The sequence below is a fragment of the Marmota monax genome, unplaced genomic scaffold, assembly GCF_021218885.2.
Source record: "Marmota monax isolate L192 unplaced genomic scaffold, Marmota_monax_Labrador192_F-V1.1 WCK01_AAM20220418_F8-fsc00038, whole genome shotgun sequence".
In the NCBI taxonomy this organism is placed as follows: domain Eukaryota; kingdom Metazoa; phylum Chordata; class Mammalia; order Rodentia; family Sciuridae; genus Marmota; species Marmota monax.
The window spans coordinates 6,036,673-6,061,137 of NW_026692498.1; the positions used below are offsets into that span (position 1 = coordinate 6,036,673).

The 24,465-nt window shown below is 37.8% G+C and overlaps 1 protein-coding gene across 1 annotated transcript in view; it reads right to left on the reverse strand.

Annotated features, from left to right (window-relative positions):
• Window positions 1-24,465, reverse strand: part of Top6bl (TOP6B like initiator of meiotic double strand breaks) — a 94,368-nt gene that overhangs the window by 24,521 nt on the left and 45,382 nt on the right. The window contains exons 4-10 of the mRNA XM_046445137.2: window positions 21,315-21,424; window positions 14,529-14,612; window positions 11,358-11,413; window positions 10,619-10,690; window positions 7,544-7,736; window positions 7,033-7,183; window positions 4,597-4,743 (exon numbers count right to left, since the gene is read on the reverse strand). Coding sequence (XP_046301093.1) covers window positions 4,597-4,743; window positions 7,033-7,183; window positions 7,544-7,736; window positions 10,619-10,690; window positions 11,358-11,413; window positions 14,529-14,612; window positions 21,315-21,424 — 813 coding nt within the window. The remainder of the gene's footprint in view (window positions 1-4,596; window positions 4,744-7,032; window positions 7,184-7,543; window positions 7,737-10,618; window positions 10,691-11,357; window positions 11,414-14,528; window positions 14,613-21,314; window positions 21,425-24,465) is intronic.

Consider the following 24,465-nt stretch of genomic DNA (forward strand, 5'->3'; position numbering starts at 1 on the left):
ATGCCAGATCTTAAGTCTTAAGATGATTTTTAGCCTTGGAAGGGCTTTGATATTACCTAGCCTGACAAGCTCATGCTACATATATGAAAAGGGAGGCTCAGATGATTTATTTGACTTTCTTCTCAAATATCACTGAGGAAACTTTTATCAGAGTTAAAAGTAAACCCAGCTCTCTTGGTTCTACCCTAAAGTCCTCTCCACAATATTAAGCTGCCTCTCTTATCAGCCTCTTTATGTGCACAGGCCAGATAACTGCCCCAGATATCCTCACCTAAAGCTCCTTGTCGGAGTCTCATAAGTCTGGGTCTCTTCTATTTCCCATTCCCCTGGCCTTAACCAATAGAAAAAGGCACCAAAGAACACCAGCTTTTCAAGAGCTGTAAACCGAGCCCAGGAAAACTATGCAAGTTTGAGGGCAGCATCATCAACAAATGAGGTCCTATCACTTACAACTCCAGATCAGAAACACTCACATTGACTGGTGCCAGTTATTTGCTATGATTGGCTGTGATATTCTCCCTGTAGTCTGCCTTCCAAGCCCTTTCACTTTTTCACAGTGCATGCCTAGAAAGGCAGTATGGTGATGAAGAGTTCTCAAGTCCAGATGACACCAGAAACCTAAGAAGCTTTAAAAACTTGTTAATGATTGTTGGTTGTTTCCTTTGCTGCGAAGAAGCTTTTCAGTTTGACTCCATCCCATTTATTGATTCTTGATTTTATTTCTTGCACTTTAGGAGTCTTGTTAAGGAAATCAGGTCCTAAGCCAACATGATGAAGATCTGGGCTTCCTTTTTCTTCTATTAGTCGCAGAGTCGCTGGTCTAATTCCTAGGTCCTTGATCCACTTTAAGTTGAGTTTTGTGCAGGGTGAGAGATAAAGGTTCAATTTCATTTGCTGCACATCGATTTTCAATTTTCACAGCACCATTTGTTGAAGAAGCTATCTTTTCTCCAATGTATGTTTTTGGTGCCTTTGTCTAGTATGAGATAGCTGTATTTATGTGGGTTTGTCTCTGTGTCCTCTATTCTGTACCATTGGTCTACATGTCTGTTTTGGTGTCAGTACCATGCCATTTTTGTTACTATAGCTCTGTAGTATAGTTTTAGGTCTAGTATTGTGATGCCTCCTGCTTCACTCTTCTTGCTAATGATTGCTTTGGCTATTCTGGGTCTCTTATTTTTCCAAATGAATTTCATGATTGCTTTTTCTATTTCTACAACAATCAATAACATGAAGAGAGAGCCAATAGAATGGGAGAAAATCTTTACTACATGCCCATCAGATAGAACACTAATCTCCAGGATATATTAAGAACTCAAAAAACTCAACACTGAAAGAAACAAATAACCCAATCAATAAATGGGCTAAGGAAATGAGCAGATACTTCACTGAAGAAGATATACAATCAATCAACAAATATATGAAAAAAATGTGCAACACATCTAGCAATTAGAGAAAAGCAAATCAAAACTACTCTAAGATTTTATCTCACTCCTGTCAGAATGGCAATTATCAACAATTCAAGCAACAATAAGTGCTGGCAAGTGCAGCTTTTGTCCCGGGGGCTTAAGCACTTAGACCTTTTTGCCCACCCAGGGAACCAATTTGCCAGGTTGCTCCTGACTAAAACACTCAGGTGTCACTCCAGGGGAACTGGGCTAACTGAGCTGCGTGAAATAACCACACAAGAGACAGAAATACCTTTTTCTTTGGTATTGCTGTGATAGCTCCATAGGAAGAGGGGGGGGAGGGAGAGGGGGAGGGAGGGAGGGAGAGCTCCCGCATGTGCTGACCCCTTTTATTGAGGAAAGGCTATTCAAATGAGGCAAGGGGTCAGTTTCAAGGGGCTGAGTCTAGCTTCATGATGTCTGTTGTCAGCAGGTTGACTGACATCTAGGTAGGCCACACCCAAGGGTACAGTAAGATAAGGGGACACACAAAAGGCATTTCCATGGAACATTCTATCCCAACAGGGAAAGGGGTAATATTACAAAGGAACAGGAGAAGATAGCTCCACCCCTGGGGCTGTAAGAAGGCACGCCCATGCACAAAGAAAGGTCCCTCAAACCCAAGAAGGGCGGGGCATCTAGCAGCATCTGCCACCTGAAGTCACATGCAAGGTTGGTCTCCCATAAGCGATGATATGGGGAAAAAGGTACACTGATTCATTGCTGGTGGGATTGCAAATTGGTACAACCACTTTGGAAAGCAGTTATGGAGATTCCTTAGAAAACTTGGAATGGAACCACCATTTGACTGAGCTATCCCACTCCTCAGTCTATACCCAAAAGACTTAAAATCAGCATACTACAGTGATGCAGCCACCTCAATGTTTATATCAGCTCAATTCATACCAGCTAAACTGTGGAATCAACCTAGATGCCCTTCAATAGATGAATGGATAAAGAAACTGTGGTATATATACACAATGGAATATTACTCAGCATTAAAAGAGAATAAAATTATGGCATTTGCTGGTAGATGAATGGAACTGAAGAATATTATGCTAAGTAAAGTAAATCAATCCTAAAAAAATCAAAGACCAAATGTTTTCTCTGTAAGTGGATGCTGATCCATAATGTGGGGAGGCAAGGGAAGAATGAAGGAACTCTGGATTGTGCAGGGGGGGATGGGAATGGAGGGTGTGGGCGGGGAACATGGTAGAATGAGGCAGACATTACTGCCCCAGGTACAGGTACAATTGCACAAATTGATGTGATTCTACATCATGTACAACCAGAGAATTGAAATGTTGTGCTCCATTTGTGTACGATGAATTGAAATGCATTCTGCTGTCATGTACAACTAAGTAGAACAAATAAAAAAGAGAAAATAAATAAATAAATAAATAATTTTATTAAATAAAAGAAACTGTGGTATATATACACAATGGAATATTACTCAGCCTTAAAGAAGAATGAAATTATGGCATTTGCAGGTAAATGAATGGAGTTGGAGAATGTCAAGCTAAGCCAAGTAAGCCAATCCCAAAAAACCAAAGACCAATTTTTTTTTCTCTGTAAGTGGATGCTGATCCATGTTGAGGGGGTGCCCAAGGGAAGAATGGAGGAACTTTGGATTGTGCAGGGGGGAGGGCAGGGGAGGGTGTGTGTGTGTGTGTGTGGAAACATGGTAGAATGAGACAGACATTATTGCCCTATGTATGGGTATGAATGCACAAATGGTGTGACTCTATATCATGTACAACCAGAGAAATGAAAAGTTGTGCTCCATTTGTGTAAAAAAAAATTAATTAAAAAAACATGTTAAGAGGGAACAGGGATGTGGCTCAGTGGAAGTGCTTAGCATAAATGAGGCCCTAGGCCAACAAAACAAAACACCCCTGACACCTGCACCCAACCTCTGGGGTAAGGATTAGGCTTTTTTTTGTGTGTGTGTACAGGGGATTGAACCTAGTACAAAAAAAAGCTAGTACACTGAGCTATACCCCAGCCATTTTTATTTTTTATTTTGACACAGTCTTACCAAGTTGTGAAGGCTGGCCTTGAATTTATGATCTTCCTGCCTTAGCTTCTGGAGTTGCTTGGATTACAGATGTGTACCATTGCGCTGTACAATACTTAGACATTTTGTAGAAGCTCTCCATGTAATACATTGTGCAATTAAAGTTGAAAGCTACTAACCTAAGTTAATATACCTGTCAGGGAAAATTTTAGAAAGTGTCTGCTGACCTCTAGCCAACCAAAATCCCAGAATGTTGGTATTTAAGTCCTGCATCTGAGAAACTGATATGACTCCATTTCTGAAAACAGCTTCTACCTCAAAGACTGTCCAAGGAAGGGGACCTTTGTCCTTGGAAAAACCCACAGAGCACTCCTAGGCACATACCCATCCTGCTGATTTTTTTTTTTTTTTTTTTTGTCTGCAAATAACAGGAGAGATGACCCAGATGGCCCTGACTCCGTTAGGCTAGGTGAAGACCCATTGCAACCCTCCAGCAACCACCAATCAGCATGAGACAGGGAAAATACCTGGGATGCCAGATGACCCCCCAGTAGTTTATGGTAGTTGATAACATGTTGGGACACCATGTAGTTTAGCCCGTACACCCCTCGTGGCTTAAACCAATCAGTTCAAAGGAATCCCCCTCTTGTACTAACCAATCACCCCTACCCAACTTGTTTCTGCCAGTGAATGTGCTAATCAATGTTAAGAGTCGTTGTTTGATTTTCCCGCTGTGTGAAGTGATTTTCTGAGTGATGTTGTGACACATAGAGTATCACCAAAAACCTATAAAATCTCACTGAACAAAAGGACCAAGACTCACTCCCTGGGACCGCTGCATCTGGAACGAGTGTGAGTCCAGGCTCAAGCTTGCAATAAAGACTCTTGTGTGATTGCATCGGATTTGGCTCCTGGAGGTCTACTGGGGTCCCATGAATCTGGCATTACACATCAACATATATATCTTTTCTACAGAGCATATAATTTATTAATTTATTAAGCAAAACTTTTCACTGGAATTCTTTATTCTACAAAAAAATATATAATTCAGATAGATGCATTAAATGTTTCCCTTTCTTTATCCTTTTAGCATTTGGCACAACCGAGCTGGCTGCCCCATTCTGTACCTACCCCATATTTCCATTTGCTTGATTAGAAATCCACTGTGGAAATCCACAAAGAGGAAAAGCAGCAGAGTTTGTCTCTGAGGGTCCATATTCTGAGACTGAGCACCCTCACTGGACTCTACCTGATAACTCACATCTGGAAGCACAAAATCTAGAAGACAAGATATTACACAGTTTCTAAGGTAAGTAAAGACCCCAAAATGCTAATTGATTAAAGAACTTATATCCCAAACAAAAAGGACCTTAGAATAAGAATCTACATTTGAACACTCCATTCCATTCCTGAACTTGTTTTTCTGTCCACATGATAGAATAATATTGACTCACTGGAAGACCATCAGAATAACAACTGGATATGTAAATGTAAACCAAACAACACTCCTCTGCATTTACTGAGAAGCATTCCAACAATAAATTGATTTATTCCTCATACAAATTTCTAATGCAGGTTGTGCTAGTAAGAGGCAGAGATCTGATTCAAACTTGAGTAATGATAATGAAAGCAGCTAACTTGTGATAAACTGCTAACTTGTGCTATATGCCAAGTATCATATTAAATTTTCTCATGAACTATCACAATGTTTAGATCTCACAACACTTTGGAGTAGGACCTATTCATATGCCTTTTTACAGATGAGAAAAGAGGCACAGAAAGATTGAATATCTTTCTCAACATGAGCCAATTAAGTGGTGGAACTGAGTTGAGGGCCTTGCCAGATTGACTTCAAAATTGGTGCTCTTAACCCCAATACCATATATTTGTATTCCCAAGTAATCCAATGCTCTATGGTCACTTTCTAGCAGCTGGATCCTATAGAATGTATCAGGATAGTTCTATATTATAGTTCCTTATAGAAAAGTACCTCCACATGAATCCTTGTTCTGACTTTTAGATAAATAAAGGAAGGACACGGAGGAATGTATTCTACATTACTCATTTCAGAGTTAACTGAGCAAGTTCAGGCATCATGTAAAAATATAATAAAGGAAATCAATAGTGTCTAAAAATAAAAATGAAAGAGATAAAAGATACCAATATTCCTAGAAGTTCACTTGGGTCATCCTTCTATTCAAAATTCTGAAGGCAGGATATCCCATCTGTTAAGACTAAACAGTTTTTCCTCATCAAACTACTTATATCCAAATATCCTTTCCAAGGACACTTCCTCTCAAAGCCATTCTCTAGAATTACTACCCACTCGAGAAAAAGAACCTTATCTGGAGGTTTTGTCATTCCCTGGAGACCACTGCCTCATTCTAGGACACTTCTATCTTTTTGTGCTAATCACAATGCTAGAAATACCTCTTCCCTACTGGACATTTTTCCCAGGGTCCAAATGACCAGACTACCTTCCAAATTTCAAAGGATTCAAGCCAGCAACAGAATGATAAACCTCCTAGGCATCAGTTCACATTTGCACAGTCCTATTTCCCAGTTTTATTTATTGGCCCATTTATTAATCATCCAACTTTTAGCGTAACTCACCCAAAGCTAATGTGTTCAGCCCTATATGAATAATACAGCTGTCAGATCAGGCAGGGCAGGCAGCGGCCAAAGGAGGCAGATTTAAAAGGGCTGCTGAACAGGCTTTATTGAGATATCACTCCCGGGCGGAATTCGATCAGACCCACAGAGGGGACAGGGGAAAGGTCTGAGGAGAAACCACATGGAAGCTCAACTGGACTGGACTTTTATGGGGCTTACAGCAGGAAGGGAAGGGCTCAGGCCAGGAAAAGGTGTTCTTAGAGTCCCTTGCCCCCTTGGAGTTGGTCAGGGGAGTTGGCTGAACTGCAGGATTGGCCAGGGGGGTCCTGTTGATTGACAGGCTTTAGTCAGGATATCTGGCTGATTGACAGGCATTTCCACTGGCATCTGACTGATGTTCTTTTCCGGCGCAGGCTGCTTTGTTCTAAGTTGCCACTAAGTCACCACCAAGTCGCCACCACCGACCTAACAACAGCCAGCTTGATAGATTTAATACTATTATGTCTGGCATTCAGGTTGTGTTTTAATTTCTTCTAATTATTTTATATGGGTTTTCTACTTTCATTGGCAAGTGTATTTCTCTTCCACAAGAGTTCAAGGAAGCCGTTGGTCCCTTGCTCACCTTTCTAAAGCCCTTACATCAACAGATTAAGGACAATAGAAATCCTCTGAACAAGTCCCTAGAAGAAGGACCAGGAATAGACGAAGGAGTAGAAGTGAGCGAGAACCAACATCAAGCTGCAGTGCTAAACAAGCTCTGATTGGCCTTTGCCTATCTGATACATTGCCTCACTCCAACAACCCTCAAAGGAGGCCAGAATCCCACTGTGACACCCCAGAATAAGCCATCAGATCATTGTGTCCTGTCTTTATATACACCTGCTATTTATATTTCCTTAATTTTTCTAATGTTCTTTAGTTTCTGAATTTCTGTGCAAAGAAAGGGATATATACCTCCATCAAAATTGAGATCCAAATTAGGCACCATACACAATTGGTGTTTCTTCCAGTCAATGAAATAACATATATCTTTCAAGACAGTAGTACTGGGCTGCTCCTGATTTGACAATACCAGAGGCAGACCAGAAGGTCCATAAAGAAATACGTATAGATGCTAAAGAAAATTGCCAAATTTTAGTTTTTTTATGACTATTTATTCACTTGTATAAAACAAACAAAACACTGATTAGTCAACTCCAACTACTCTTCTAGCCTAATTTTTCTTTCTTGCACCATCCAGTCCATGCTTCTGTCATGTTGGTTTATAGGGAAAATGCATGGCATATATATCACAGCTTACAGTTTCTCAGTTCTCTGGCAAATTAACTTGTCTTTTATGTTGGATTATATGTTTTTATACAAATCAGAACACTTCTAGATAATATACAAAGGCTTTCTTTAAAATTGGGGATGTAAAAACCCATCTTCAAAGGCAATTGCCTTGAACTTTTTTTCAAAAGGATATGGAAACTGAAGAAATCCTGTTCAGTTGGCTGGAAAAGACTCTTGGGCTGGGGCACAGAGCAGCGGCTGGGGTCAGTATCAGTTCACCCAACAAGCCCATGCCAGCCACGTCATCAGGGATGAAAAGTGTTACTGGATGTCCTAGCACAGGGTGGATTCTGCTACAGTGTGATTCAGTTGTAATGAATTTTGGTCTACTGTCAGAAAACAGACAAGACAAATTTAACTTTTTTCCCCTCTTAAGAAATTATTGTAAAAGGCATTAAAAATTCCTTTTATAACCTCTAAGATATGCATAATCACATACACTATCATATCAGTTTTGCTGGTATAAGTAACTTCTGTCTCACTTAAGGAATCACAGCAATGGAAAGGGAAGAAAATTTGGCAATTCAGAGATATCATGGCTCCTGCTTTTTCTGTTTTTACTGGCAGTTTCTTATTCTCCATAGTGTATTTCACTCACTAAGATGACTCTGTTCCAAGCAGAAGTTTCTAAGGTCATTCAAAGATCAGCACTATGTGATGGGATTGTGAAGGACAAATGGCTAAAACTGGCCCCATGATACTCAGATGTCTGCTCTCACACATGCTACACTTTCCCCTGTTCATCTAGGTTTGAGACTAGGGTTTAATAGGACCAGTGAGAAAGAAATAAGACTTTCTCTCTTAGAAAAAAATCTAATGAAATTTTGTGTTTGTTTACTTTCCAACAGCTGTTTTCTAAACAGAGAAGAAATACTAGTAGTAAGCCTTTCCTCTCCCTCCAAACCAATCAATTATCCCAAAACATTGGCTCAGTAAACTCTTGTCAGTAAAGCTATGATAATTAGATGTTACCTGTAGACTTGATGATTCTACAAGATCATTAAATATATCAGGTGTAGTTTTGGATTAAAGAATAAAAAATATTCTCATTTGAGGTGTAATTTGTGCAAGAGTAAGAAAACAGAAATCATGGGCAGTTTCAAGGCTTAACCCATTAAGTCCTAAGTTTTCAATTATATGAATACTTCAACAAAGTTGACACAGGTTTATTAAAATATGTTGGCAATCATAATCTAGAGCTTATATATCCTTTTCAAAAATATTCTGTTTTAGTTGAGGTTGGAAACAATACTTTTATTTCATTTTTATGTGGTGCTGGGGATTGAACATAGTGCCCTGCATGTGCTAGGCGAGCACCTCAGCCCCTTATATATCCTTTATTTTTATTTTCATATATACATGGAAATATTTCTTCCAAATACTCTACTCATTCACCTAAAATATACCTCTAAAAACACACACACACACACTTATTTATTTATTTACGTATTTATTTCTGGTACGGGGTATTGAACCTAGGATGTTTAACCACTGAGACACATCCCCAACCCTTTTTATTTTTTGAGACAGGGTTCAGCTCAATTGCTTAGGTCCTCACTAAGTTGCTGAGGCTGACTTTGAACTTGTGATCCTCCTGCCTCAGCCTCCTGAGCCACTGGGATTACAGGTATTTGCCACCACACCCAGTAATAAAATTTATTTAAAAGTTACTGTTAAGTGGTATGTTGCATGATTTAAGTATAGGACTTAACAGGTTAAGATCTATGACTCTGGGGCTGGGGTTGTGGCTCAGTGGTAGAGCGCTCGCCTAGCGTGTGCGAGGGGCTGGGTTTGGTCCTCAGTACCACATAAAAAGAAATAAATAAAATAAAGATATTGTGTCCAACTACAACTAAAAAAAATATATTTAAAAAATGAAAAAAAGGGCTACTGCTGCGGCTCAGCATGTGTGAGGCACTGGGTTCATTTCAGCACCACATATAAATAAATAAAATAAAGGTCTATCAACGACTAAAAATATATTTTAAAAAAGATCTATGACTCCTTGGGGCATATAAACAGGCAGAAACCATTGCATTTATGCAACTAATGTATTAGTTGGACTTAAGCACACTTAGATCTTTCTTTGTATATTTCATGTTCACCTTGGACTCTGTGGTAGCTGGATAACAAAGGAATCCATGACAGAGGGTTCTGTATGTCCAGATTATTTACCATTTCCTCCATAGATGTATATTTTTGGTCTGAAGGAGAGAGAGCTAGCGAGAGAGAGATTTCCAAACCATGCAAAAGGTTGATGCCCCAAAAACTAACACAACAAATTCCCTTGTATTCATACTATCTCTCTAGCCAAGAGTTAAGTAAACTTTAAATCCAGTCTTTTCATGTCTAAATGGGATTGGAATTAGTAGAGCTTGTCTCATTCCATTTATAAAAGAAAAGAAGAGCTGAGTGTGGTGGCATATGCCTGTAATCCTAGTAGCTTGAGAGGCTGAGGCAGGAGAATCACAAATTCAAAGCCCACCTCAATAACTTAGAGAGACCCTAACCAAGTCAGTGAGACCCTGTCTCAAAATAAAATATAAAAAGGGCTGGGGATGTGGCTCAGTGGTTAAGCACCCCTGAGTTCAATCCCCAGTACCAAAAAAAAAAAAGAAAGAAAAAAGAAAAGAATGCTTGGAAAGGAGAAAGAATATGTCCACAGGTTAATTAGAACATTCAAGGATCTGGAAATAATAATAAGTTTTCAATATAAAAACTTAAAAGCTTTATTTCTATTTTTTAATAGAAAAATTGAAACCTGAAACGTAGAAATTACGGGGTAGCTGGGTGTGGTGGTACACACCTGTAGTCCCAGCTCCGTAGGAAGCTGAGGCAAGAGGACTGCTTGAGCCCAGGAGTTTGAGGCTTGCATGGGCAACATACTGAGACCTTGTTTCAAAAAAAAAAAAAAGTCAGGAGCAGTGGTGCACACTTGTAATCCCAGCTACTTGGAAGCCTGAAGCAGGTCAAACAAGAGAAGTCAAAGTTCAAGGCCAGCCTAGTCATTTTAGTAAGACCCTATTTCAAAATGAAAAATTAGAAAAAGGGCTGAGGATGTAGTCCAGTGGTAAAAGGCCTTTGAACTCAATCACAGGAAAAAAAATAATAATGAAATAAAATAAATGACAAGGGGAGACCATTTCCAACTCTATGTACATTCATAACAGGAGTAAAACATGGACAGGGACAAGGCTTTTGCTTTCACCTCACATAACGCTGATAGCTCACAACAAGAGCAATTCCATTCCACAGGTTCGAAATGGGTTCATTCTCTACCCTGCAAAATAAAGAAAAGCTAAGCCATCTTAAACCAACCTCTAATTAATATAAATTTTGGCCCATGACTACTACCACCCCAGAGATTACTGAAATTCAGTAACCAAATAATCAAAGGAAAATGGCAATTTTAAAGTTCACCTTCTCTAGTGAAAAGGAAAAACATGAAAGGTTCAGATGAATCTACTTACTCATTAGAAGCTAATAGAGAATAGGAAAATGTGAAGGGTCTCACAAGATTAATTTCAAGGTAATTTTGGATCAAAAAACTGTGGGGAATGAAAAAAAAAAAAAACACAACTGTGGAGGCTGGGGTTGTGGCTCAGTGCCAGAGCGCTTGCCTCGTACATGTGAGGCACTGAGTTCGATCATCAGCACCACATAAAAATAAATAAACAAAATAAAGATATCGCATCCATATATAATTAAAAAAATTTTTTTTAAATTAAATGTGGGGCTGGGGTTGTAGCTCAGTAGTAGAGTGCTTGCCTCAAATGCATGAGGTCCTGGGTTTGATCCTCAGCACCACATAAAAATAAATAAACATAATAAAGATATTGTGTCCATCTATAAAAAATAAAATTAAACTGTGAACCTATTAGAAATAGAAACAGTAATGACAGAGAAAAATTGTAAAGCGATAGCACTATCTTAAGTTAAGGACTTACCCAAAGATCTCTGTGGAGAGGATTCCATTTACCTTTACACTGAAATTAAATCTGATCTGCAACACAACAAATGAGGTGTGAGATTTCATATGAACCAAAAATAGAAATTAAAAACTTCTGTACTAGCCGCATGCTGTGATGCATGCTTGGGAGGATGAGGCAGGAGGATCGCAAGTTCAAAGCCAGCCTCAGCAAAAGTGAGGTGCTGAGCAACTCAGTGAGACTCTTGTCTCTAAATAAAATAACAAAATTGAGCAGGAAACGTAGCTCAGGGGTCGAGTGCCCTTGAATTCAATCCCCAGTACCCACCCCCCAAAAAAAACAAAACAAAAAACCTTCTATAGGGCTGGGGATGTGGCTCAAGCAGTAACGCACTTGCCTGGCATGCGCCGGGCGCTGGGTTCGATCCTCAGCACCACATAAAAATAAAATAAAAATGTTGTGTCCACCGAAAACTGAAAAATAAATATTAAAAAAAAATTTTCTCTCTCTCTCTCTTAAAAAAAAACAACCTTCTATACTAATCATTGGAGGAAAAGGATATTCTTTAACTTTTAAAATTAATATTATTTTAATTGATAAATCATAATTATATACCTTAATGGGATACAATGTGATATTTTGGCTATTTTGAAATACATTATTATTATTACTTATAGTCACCCTACTATGTAATTATACAAGATTCAGCTTGATATGACTGCAGCCATCTGGAGTCATAACTGCCAGGATTGTCCCAGAGTAACCCGGATTGGTGTTTCCTTCATAGTTCCCTAGCAATCTATAATAAATAAAACCTGTAGAATCATCTGTTGAGCTTTATGACTGGACCCTGACTCTTTGATGTGATCTTAAGAAAACCAGGTACATTCCAGCCACAATGAAGTTACTTTTGTTCTAACCCCCAAATATGCCCCTCTTTCTGTCCCAAATTTGGGGATTCAAATGGTTTTGCTGCTGCCCAGAACTACACTTCTGTCAGGGAGTCCCCAAATAAATTTGTACTCTATGCAATCTTAGATTTCCTGGCCTCTCTTTCTTCAGTCTTATGGCACCTTGGAGCCAATCCTAGTACAACAGAATTGGATTATTCTGGAACAGCAATGGATCCCCAAAACTTGTTCCTCCTAACTGAAATTTTGGACCCTCTGACCCTATTCCCTCCTCCAACCTTCCCCTAACCTCTGGTAATCACCATTATATTCTCTACTTCTATGAATTCAATTGTTTTTGATTCCCACATAAGTGAGATCATGTGGTATTTGTTTTTCTGTGCCTGGCTTATTTGAATGGATAAAGAAAATATTTCATGCTAACACAAAGGGATACTATTCAGTCTTAAAAAAAAAGAAGGAAATTCTATTATTTCTGACAACATGGATGAACCTGGAAGAAAAGTATACTCTTTATCACTTTTTTTCCACTTGATCTTTATTACCTTTTTCAATTGCACTCTCACTAAGCTTACTTAAAACTTGCCTGTTCTATACAAATTCTCAGTCTCAAATATAATTTAAGTCCTACACTACAATTCTAGGTGGTCTCAAATTATAAGGAAATCCTGCTCCTTTGCCATTCTTCCAAATTATCCCTTCTCTTTTTTAAGGGAACTATTTTTTTTTCCTTTCTTGGTACTGGGTATTGAACCCAGGGGTGCTTATCCATTGAGCCACATCCCTAGCCCATTTTATTTTTTATTTGGAGACAGGACCTTGTTAAGTTACTTAGGGCCTCACTAAGCAGTTGAGGCTGGCTTTGAGCTTGCAATCTTCCTGCCTCAGCCTCCTAAGTCACTGGGATTACAGGCATGTGCCATTGAACCTGGCAGAACTATCAATCTTATTTCTATTATTATCCAAAATATAATAAATGAATAATTCTTTATATTTTCCTTTGCTTTTTCTTCCCTATATCCATTTGATTTTATGTCCTCTCTCCAATTTACATTACTGTTCTAATTATTCCATTTCAATCTACGTTTTTCTATATAACAAGGTAACAGGGTACTCTAAAGCCAGATTGCCTGAGTTCAAATCCTGACTCTGCAAGTTCCTTGACCTTTGTACCATAATTTTCTCAGCTATAAAGTGAGGTTGATGATAACAAAATCTACTTCATGTAGGGAGTTGTGAGGCTTAAATGCATAAATGTATGAAGACACTTGGAAGAGTGAATCCTGCTAAAGACAGAAGAAAAGGGGAGATTAAATTCCATGCTTAATGATATTCCTCTTATAAATATCTAACTACAGATAATAATAAAAATTTTAGCTTTTCAATGTTCAAGATATTATTCAAATTTGGAAATAATATCCAAATTTCCTTATTTGCTCTTATAATCACTTTAGAAAAGAAGGCGATCACCTGTAAGGTTTATTACCTAAGTTGGAAAAAAAATGAAGCCCGGAGGAGGGAAAACAGGTATCTAAAGTGATACAATAAAGTAGTAAGAAGATGCTAATAAGCTGGGCGCAGTGGAATTACAGCACATGCCTGTAATTCCAGTGGCTCAGGAGGCTAAAACAGGAGGATTGCGAGTTCAAAGCCACCCTCAGCAAAAGTGAGGTGCTAAGCAACTCAGTAATTCCCTGTCTCTAAATAAAATACAAAATAGGGCTGAGGATGTGGCTCAGTGGTCAAGTGCCCCTGAGTTCAATACCTGGTACCACCACCACCCCCAAAAGAAAAAGCAAGAAGATGCTAATAAGAATCCAAAAGAAAGCTCTTTATTCACAGGGCCTTTTTAGGTGTATGACATAACCAACATTAAAACTGTCCTGGCTGGGAGCATAGTTCAGAGTATGTGTTTTGCATGTGCAAAGCCCTGGATCCTTAGTACAAAGGGAAGGGAAAAGGGAGAGGAGAAGGGAAGGGAAGGGGAGGGGAGGGGAGGGGAAAGAGAGGAAGAGAAAGGAAGGGAAGGGAAGGGAAGGGAAAAGAGAGGAAGGGAAGAGCGGATAAGGGACAGGATTACTTGAAGGGCATAGAAACCAAATCAATCCAATATTATAAGTTCACTGTATTCATCATTATTAACATGTCTAACTATAGATTTCTACCCTATCTACCTCACAGAATGGTTTTAAGGATCCTCATACCTTCCAGAGTAGAAGTTTCTTGAGAACATATGACATACACAAGAGAAGCAATATTGTGCAAAAGAATAGCTTACCTTGTGGTGTATTATGATGATTTTTCGTAAAAAATGCTTTATGATCAGACAATCTGTCATCAAAGTTCTGGGCTTTTCATCAACCTGTAACAATGCAATAAAAACATCCACCACAAATATACAAACCCAAGAGCACAAATGAATTCAATATGGTGTTTCTTTTCTTTTAAAAAGAAAGAGAGAGAGAGAGAGAGAGAGAGAGAGAGAAATTTTTTTTAATATTTATTTTTTAGTTTTCGGCGGACACAACATCTTTGTTTGTATGTGGTGCTAAGGATCGAACCAGGACCGCACGCATGCCAGGCCAGCACGCTACCGCTTGAGCCACATCCCCAGCCCTGGTGTTTCTTCCTATAAAAATAACTATACCTCAGAAAGCTTTTTGTTTATCCAAGGAGAAACATCTTTGAGAATGAGAATTATACACAAAAGGGAATTTAAATAGCCATCATTTTTTGGGTTAGAGTGCCTATTTCATGGAATTTGAGGAGATATATGAGTAAAACCTACAATGTCAAAACCATCTTTTGAAACAAATTCAAAATTAATTTGGATTAGAGCTGAGAAAAATAACTATCTTAATTCTACCATTTTAATGTCTTTATGACACTCTGTATTAAGATTCTGAGTAGAGTCAAAGAAGCAGACACTTGAATTCATTCATTTATTGAATTAATTTATTCTAACATTTATCTATAAGGAAAAGCTACAGAGTAACCTCAAAAGTCAGAAGACCTGTGTTCTAGTATTGGTTCTGTAAAAAATATTTTAAATTACCATGAAAAAAAAAATAACTTCCCTGCTCTGGACCTCATTTTCTGGTCAGCAAAACAAAGATAATACCTACATGGAGACACTTATAATAATGACTGGCAAACAAAAAACACTGAACCCTGATGAAACTTAAAAAATGTAGAAAGACAGCATGAGGAAAGAGAGGAATTATATGGCATGCTTCACTGTATTCATCTTTATTAACATGTTTAACTATAGATTTCTACCCTATCTACCTCACAGAATGGTTTTAAGGATCCTCATACCTGAAAGCAAATGTTGCATATGGTAGCAGTAATGGACAGCACTTGTCATTGCCTACAATGTGACCAGCATTGTGCAGGTGCTACATGTACATTACCTCACAACAACACTGTAATGTAAGTACTATGATCCCCATTGGAGAAAAAAAAAAAAAGATCAGAGAATTTAGGCAACTTGTCGGTAGTCACTTAGCTCTTCAGTGATAGAGATGGAATTTGACCCTAAGTCTTTCCAATCCTAATTGCCCATGCTTTTCCAATATACTGTGATACTTCCCTACAAATATAAGATGTACCTTTTAAATTTTTCAACAATGGCTTTCTCTATTCTAGGAATGGTGCAAAAAAATTTTGCACCAAGTAATACAATCTTACTTGTATTTATTTAACCATCACAAAAGATTTATACCTAACCCATATTTTTTTATAGGTGAAAAAATTTTCAGAGGTTAAACAACTTGCTCAAAGTTAGCCAGGTAAATTTGGCTCCAAATATTTAGTATTCACCACTTTCCTATAATGATTCACTACATTTAATACAGTGTCCCTAAAATCAGAGTTAGAAACAGTCTCCTAGAAAATGAAGATGTCCAGGAAAATGAAAGTATAGTCAGAAATCAGCAAATTCTTGTTAATGTCTTAGGAAATATAGAGAGCCATGTACTAGATATATTTTTAGTGGAATAAACATTGTCCCTGAGCTCAGAATCCCAAAATACAATAAAGAATGTAGCCAAACACAGTGGTGCAAGCCTGTAATCCCAGCAGCTCTAGAAGCTGGGTCAGGAGAATTGCGGGTTCCAAGTCAGTCTAAGCAACTTAGCAGGATCTGAGCAACTTAGTGAGACCCTGTCTCAAAATAAATAAATAGGGCTGGTAATGTGGCTCAGTGGTTAAGTACCCATGGGTTCAATTAAAGGAGGGAGGGAGGGAGGGAAGGAGGGAGGGAGGAAGGAAGGAAGGAAGGAAGGAAGGAAGGAAGGAAGGAGGGAAGGAGAGAGGAAAGAAGGAAGAATGGGAAAAGGGAAGGAAATGTAAATTCTTTATTAGATATTAGATAATAATTATAAATCGGCTGAAAAAGGTCAAGAACTATAGGTAAAGATCAATGAAAACATTTGAAAAAATTATTAGAAAATGCATATTAGACAATTCTATAAAAAAGTCTAGGATTATCTATGCTTGTTAATGGTACATATCATAATCACATCCTTTAAGAATTTTTAGTATAAATATTTAAACAGGAGAAAAGCAATGGTCTCTTTTAAGCATTTTCTGTATTTAATACTTTCAAAAAAACTTCTTGGAACAGTTTTAAATCTCTGTAACCTTGGTGATTACAGGGTATATCATAGAGAGGGCGAATTATAGCTAACAACAAGGCAACCAAATAAGTGAGAGCTCATTGAACAGCTCTCAGAGAGGGCCTACAATTAATAATAATGACAGCTGCCATCTACTGAACACTTGGTACATGCAACAAGTTTATGTATGGCAGAAATTATGCCCATTTTATAAAGGAGGATCATAAGACTCAAAAAGTTAATTAATTTGTCCAAGTTAGTTAGGTGGCAGCACTGGGATTCGAACACACACACCTGACCTTTTCTGAAGTCTACACACTACGATGCAATGCTGTCTTTCCAAGAATGTTTATTTTCTGTCTGAATAGGGTAAGATAGAGCTGGGGGATATAGCTGAGTGGTAGAGTGCTTGCCTAGCATGTATGAGGCCCTAGGTTCCATCCCTAGTACCACAAAAAGAAAAAAAAAATGCTTCTTGTGAATATGGTAATATATAATCTTTTTTTTTCCCCCCAGTACTGGGGATCAAATCCAGGGCTTTGTATATGCTAGGCAAACACCCTACCACTCAGCTACATCACCAGCCCCCATCATTATATGTTATGGAGCTTGACAGGAAATGCTTATATATAACTACTCAATATATGCATTTACTTATTCTTAAAACATGTTGGGCTGGGGTTGTGGCTCAGTGGTAGAACACTAGCCTAGCATGCGTGAGGCCCTGGGTTCAATCCCCAGCACCACATAAAAATAAATAAAATAACGGCATTGTGTCCAACTACAACTAAAAAATAAATATTTTTAAAAACCCACTGATGTATATTATTATGTATACCTAGGCCTATAGAGATACATAATACAATCTCTGAATTAGAAGAATTCACATAGTTCAGAAGGAAGAGACATATGAATATGACATTTCATATGGCAAAGTGCAAAGTTCTATAATTTAGGTATATGAGGTGCTAAAGGAACACACAAGATAATTGGCATCTAACTCAGACTGAAAGGATAAAGTGATCTAATGACAGGTTAGCAGAAGACAGTTAACCCTTTTAAGTTCTATTCATATATAAAGAGAGACACACACAGAGACAGACAAAGAACACAAAGTCTATAGTTGAATATCAGAAACCCAGTACCCCAGCATGGCACATCTAAAGAAGTAGTGAACTTACTTAAGTGCTATTATGAAAAAATCAATGCTGACAGTTCTGGACACCAGAAACTACTAGAGAACCATGTGGTTTTAGTCTTAACCTCTAAAGGCAAGTCTGATATAACAGAAGTTCATGTTCAAACATCAACTGATACAATCATGGGCCCTCTGCTGCTCTCCTGAAGAATGTCTCAGTCTCTCTCTCATTTTTTCCATTCCATCTTTTGATTGATAGGTAGGCAGGTAGGTAGGCAAATAGACAGATAAATGGATACAGAGATACAAATATGGAGATATGTTTGTGCATATATGTTTATATGCATGTTATCTCCATCCATTTTATCTTTTAATATTGTTAGAAAAATAATATAAAACTGGGTAAGGTTGTTCAGAAGACCTTGTGAAATCAGACTGCTTTGGAGAAACATGTACCCAGCCTTATGAGCCTCAAGATGTAGGACTCACACTGAGCATAAACACAAAACCCAACATCTCTCCTAAATGAGCTTCCTCAGTCTCCCTTGAGATTAATTTTCCCCACAGGCCCAAATCAGTGGATCATTTATATTAGTTTTTCATAGATGTCACTATTAAGTAGTCTTTGCTCTCAAGTTTTCTAATCAACCCTTCTCCCCAACTGATGTATTTATAATGAAACCTTTTGCAAACTCCCCCTTTTCTCTTTTCACTTTCTTCATTCCAGTGTGTTTTAAATAGCTACACACCATTATAAACAGTGTGATGTAGTGGAAGAAATGCTTTGAGGAAACTCTTGTTCCCTGGGGGGGACAAGTATAGCTGTCTGGCTATACTTCTCTTTACCCTGTAATCTCCAGCACCAACTTGCTCCTGGTCACTAAGCTCACAGGTTTTGTCTGTACTCCAAGCCTGACTTTCACATCCAAACAGATGACCAAAGGGCTGGGGGTATGGCTCAGTGGTACAGTGCTTGTCTACCATGCATGAGGCCTTGGGTTCAATTCCCAGCACCACAAAATAAGACAGTGTTTTGCTCCTACTAAGTAGATGACCAGCCTTAGCAACAACTCTGTCTCAGTTTCCTGACCTTCTCAAAGACAATGACCCTGACTTCCATTCATTTTAAGCTAACTATTTCCATGGCCATACTTTGGAACTGGTCCATTCTGGAATCCTTAAATTGAAATGTCCAACTCTGATGTGAAAAGATGTATACCAAGATGTTAACACTGGTTTCTTTGACAGGCCAAATTATATGTGCTCTGAATGTTTGCTTTGGTCATACTTCAATTCTTCTGAGGGAAACACTGCTTTTACAATAAGAAGGAAAACAAGAGAAACTTTATCACTCTAATAACAACTTCCTAATAAGTGTTTGAATTTACTTGTATTCAGTAAATCTGATTTTCCATCTATCAAGACTTTAGACATGGACCCTTTCCTTTGGGTAAGGTGCTCTTTCTCTTGGCTGCCACAACTGTCAGTGCTTACCTCTGTCATGATTATACATCAATCTTTCCCTTTACACCCCAAGTTCCTTGGGATCAGATAACATGGCTTGGAACTCTGTACCTACAGTTTGTGGCTCAATGTAACTAACTTGAATAGACAAAAGTTTCTCAATGAATGAATGAATGAATATTGAAATAGCACTGACCTACATGAATCATATGACCTACAGATTCAAGTTCTAATTCTGCCACTTGACTCTCATATGACTCTGGAAAAGTCAGTCAAATTCTCTGAATCTCAGTTCTCTTATCTATAAAATGGAGGGATTATACTTGTATATATATCCACCTTATCAAGTTGTCAGGAGGCTTAATTATCGTTGCTTGTTCAGACTGGCTAAAAAAACATAACTTCATTTTCTAAAATTGCTTTTCATGGTTCACTGGAATCACCTTTTTATTGCTACTTGACATTAGTAGTTTCAGAGCTGACTAACCATTAATTGCTCTACATGGTTTACCTTTCCTTCTCCTAAAGAAGATAAGGCATAGCCAGGGGTTTCTGTGGTTCTGATGTTGTACCCATTCCTTTCACAAGGGGCCAAATCATTATCCAAATGTGGAAAAAGGCTTCTCAAGTGTTTCCTTGGAGAATGTTTGAATAATTTTAATTCTTTACATCTCTACCAAATCCAAGAAAAGAGAGACATAGAGCCAGAAAATTATTAAAGAGAATGAAGAACTTAATTGTCACTTTCATAAATCTGTAATACAAATAAATCAATAAAGAGATATCTAAACCAACTGAATAAAAAGATATACAAATAGGATATGCACTGGAAATTCATTTTTATTTTCTTTATCAGGAGATTCAAATTCAAATAGAGTTTATTTCAATGGTTCCCAAACTGCATCTGAGATTTTAAAAAATAATTCAAAAACCTAGGACACACCTCTATGAACCAAATTGTGTCCCTCAAAATTCATATGTTGAAGCCCTAACTGCCAGAATCACTATACTTGTAGGTGGGGGACTTAAGAAAATAATATAAGGTATTAAAGTGTTTCTTCTTATAGGGACACCTGAGATCTCTTTCATTCTCCATGCAGATGCTGAGGAAAGGCCATGTAAAGATATATAGCAACAAGGCAGCAATTTGTTTTCTGGTGAGAGGTCTCACCAGAAAGTAACACTAATGGCACCATTTATTTTTAGACATAGTCTTATTGTGTTGTCATATTGTCTACACTGGTCTTGTACTCTTGTGTTTAATCCTCCTGCATCAGCCTCCAGAGTGCTGGGATCACAGGCAAAAACTACTCTTCCCAGCCCTGACGGCACCTTGATCTTGTTCTTCTAGGCTCGAGAACTGTGAGAATTTAAATCTCTATTGTTTAAGCAACCTAATCTGTGGCATTTTGTTATAGCAGCCCAGGCAGACTAATGCAACTCTCCAGATCAATTAAATCACAACCTTCTCGAGTAGGACACAGACATTAGTATTTGGAAGTGCCCAGATAATTTAATATCTGCACAGGAAAGTTTGGGAACCAATATCTCTTATTTTACTTTAAACCTGGACCTCTGATGGGCCTAAGCTTTTTTCTATTATTAGATTTGTAGAAAAATAAGAATCAGCCAGGTGCAGTGACACACATCTATAATCCAGAGACTTGGGAGGCTGAGATAAGAGGATTCTAAGCAATTTAGTGAGACCTTGTCTCAAAAATAAAAAATAAAAAAGACTGAGAACATAGCTCAGTGGTACACTAGTTTAAATCCCCAGTACCAAAAAAATAAGAAGGAAAAAAATTAAACCACCAGTAGTTTATAAAACTAGGACATAGCTTGCCTCAAAAATCATCTGGAAGGATGTTGCCCCTGATGTGTCCAGAGAATAGCTACCTTCCCCTGAAGTCGAAGTCAGCTTTGCAGAGAATCCAGGCAGTATAGATTGTAGTTCTGTGTGAGAAGAAATGGCAACAGAGTAGATCAATCAGTTTGGATAAGGACCAGAGCCTCTGGAATTGTTTATTAAATCATCGAGCCAAGAAGGCTTTTCCTTGATGAAAAGATTACCTGAGAAATTTAAAATATGATTGAAATGGCTATGCATCATCAAAATTGTTTGAACATTTAGAATTACTTTCTGGGGTTAAGACATTTAATATCATGTTTTCAACTTTTCACATTTGCTAAATCAATTTGATTCTTCAGTTAATTTCTACAAAGTCATGTTCATGGCCAGCAATCTTCAGAACTGATAGTTCTAGTTGATCTAGCTGATATTATTGTTTTTTCATAGATCAATTCATTATCTAATTAACACAAATCCAGAGAAGTGAACTAATTTAGAACTGAAAGCAGAAAAAATTCAAGAATGTCTCAGGCATGCTGGTTTTTTTTTTTGTTTTTTTTTTTGGTATTGAGGATTAAACTCAGGGGGCACTCAACCACTGAGCCACAACCCCAGCCTATTTTGTATTTTATTTAGAGGCAGGGTCTCACTGAGTTGCTTAGCACCTCGCTATTGCTGAGGCTGGCTTTGAATCAGTGATCCTCCTGCCTCAGCCTCCCAAACTGCTGGGATTACAGGTGTGCACCACCATGCCCAGCTCAGGAATACATCTAATATAGTGTGTTTATAAAGGAGGTCATCTTTAACAAACTCAAACTCTTGCCCATTTTTAAATAACTTTATTTTATTTATTTATTTTTATGTGATGCTAAGGATCAATCCCCTTGTCTCATACGTGCTAGGCAAGTGCTCTACCATTGAGCTACAACCCAGCCCCAAACTCTTGCCCATTTAATTTGTAAATTAACCACTTAGCACATTCATATATGTTGATTCAGAACTTTGTATAAAGTATTGGTGAGCAGTGGGTCATCCACACAAACATCAAAGTATACACCACACATTCCCTGGCACTCATATTACAAGGAAACGATCAAACCTGCATTTTGTAAAATGTCATCCTTTATTTACCCTCCATATTAATACAATATGGAGAACGAAAGAAGTATAAAGATAAAATCTCAGTGTTGCAAATTTTACCTTGTAAATGAGGTTGACGATGTTGACATACCAAAACATCAACTTTAAAAACCAAGTAAAAATAAAATATATCCTAAAATAATAGAACAAGTATCTCCTAAGGCATTCATTCATACTATATCTAATAGTGTTTTAACCTTTTCAAAGAAGTATGGACACTCCCAAGATCAAGTTCTAGCTATGAGTTTTAATGGTAGTATTTTTCTTGCCATTAGCTTGGTTTTCAAACCTAATTTAGTCACAAAGCCCTAGATGATAATATGGTAGCAAGGTTATGCTACACTGAAGTTTAATAAGCTTGGAGCAGAACCAGGATGCTTTACCACTGATTGACTTCCTGACCTCAGGCAACCTCTTTATTCTGATTCAATTACATTTCTGAGAAATAAAGAAAAACTCTTCCTGAATCTTCCTTCTCTTTGCATAAGACCATACAGAAATGTGGGGAACGTGGGAACAGGTGAAAAGGCTTATAAATGACTTTTTTAGAAATATTTTTTTTAATTTTTAAATTTTTAATATATTTTAAGTTGTTAACCTTTATTTATTTATATGTGGTGCTGAGAATCAAACCCAGTGCCTCACACATGCTAGACAAGCGCTCTACCACTGAGCCATGACCCCAGCTAGAAATCTTAATAACAATTGTGTGTGTGTGTGTGTAGTGCTAGGGCTTGAACCCAGGGTCCTGTGCATGCTAGGCAAGCATTCATGCAACTGAGCTATATCCCCAAGCCCCTCTTAATAACAATTTAAAATAAATTATATGGTTATTTTGGAGAAGAGCAATTTCAACTGTCTGACTCCACACACCAAAAAGCAAGCAAGCAAGCAAGAAAACAAACAAAAGATAGATGAATTGACTAGAGTTAAATATAAAAAGGTAAATACTAGCTAATGAAAGACTTCTGTTTTAAGATAAATTGAGCACATGTTGAAATCTTATCTTCCCAAACATAAAATGATGGGGAAAAATGGTGGGGGGAGGTAACGTGGATTTAACCCAGGGTCTTATGCAAGCTAGGCAACCTTTGAGCTATACCCCAGGCCTAGAACACATATTTTTAAATTAATAAAGACAATTATGGGAAGGAAAAAAAAAGAAAAAAAGGGAAATCTTATAGTCAAGAAATTGAGAGGTATTTTTCTTCCCCTGTCTTCAAAATGAACAACAAAAAGTGAGCAAGTGAGAGAATCCATCATGGTAAACAAAGTCTAAAGATATACCATATTTGGGGCCTGCACTGGGGGATAAATGGAGCTAATATTGCAATACTCAAAATTTTAAGACTAAGAGTCACACAGAAAACATAGGAAGTCTAAGCAAGGGACCAAAATGTGAATGAAAGCCAGAGATATATTGCCTGCCAAGGGACACTGACAGCAGCATCACTGATTCAGGAAAAGGGTCTTAGAACTATGATGTATAAGCACCTACAGGATTCAGAACTATACTGTCCACCGAGACGCAGGAGCTTTGTATCTTGCCACCCAAATACAGTTTAATCCAAGATATATACAATGCAAAGCTAGGCTCAGCAACCCTGAGAACCTCCCACTGCAGCTACCAAATGTGCTCAAGTTAAATAGATCATAGCCATTTATCCCTAAACTAAAAATTACCAAGCTGTGGAGATCAATACCATGAAAACTATAACATATACCAAACAGCATTTATACCCAAGGAAACTGAGTTAATAGAATAATCTAGGACTTTAAGTATCTATATTCTAAACCTTTGAAGAGAAAATAAGTCATGAAACAAAACTAAAAGCCATAGGAAGAATCTTATTAGAAATCTTGGAAATTGAAGATAATGGCTTGAAATTAAAACCTAATGAATAGTTAAACTGGATAAGAGTAAATTTAAAGAAAAATTAGTACATGGATGTTCATTACAGCATTATTCATAATTGCCAAAAGTGGAAATAACTCAAATGTCCAC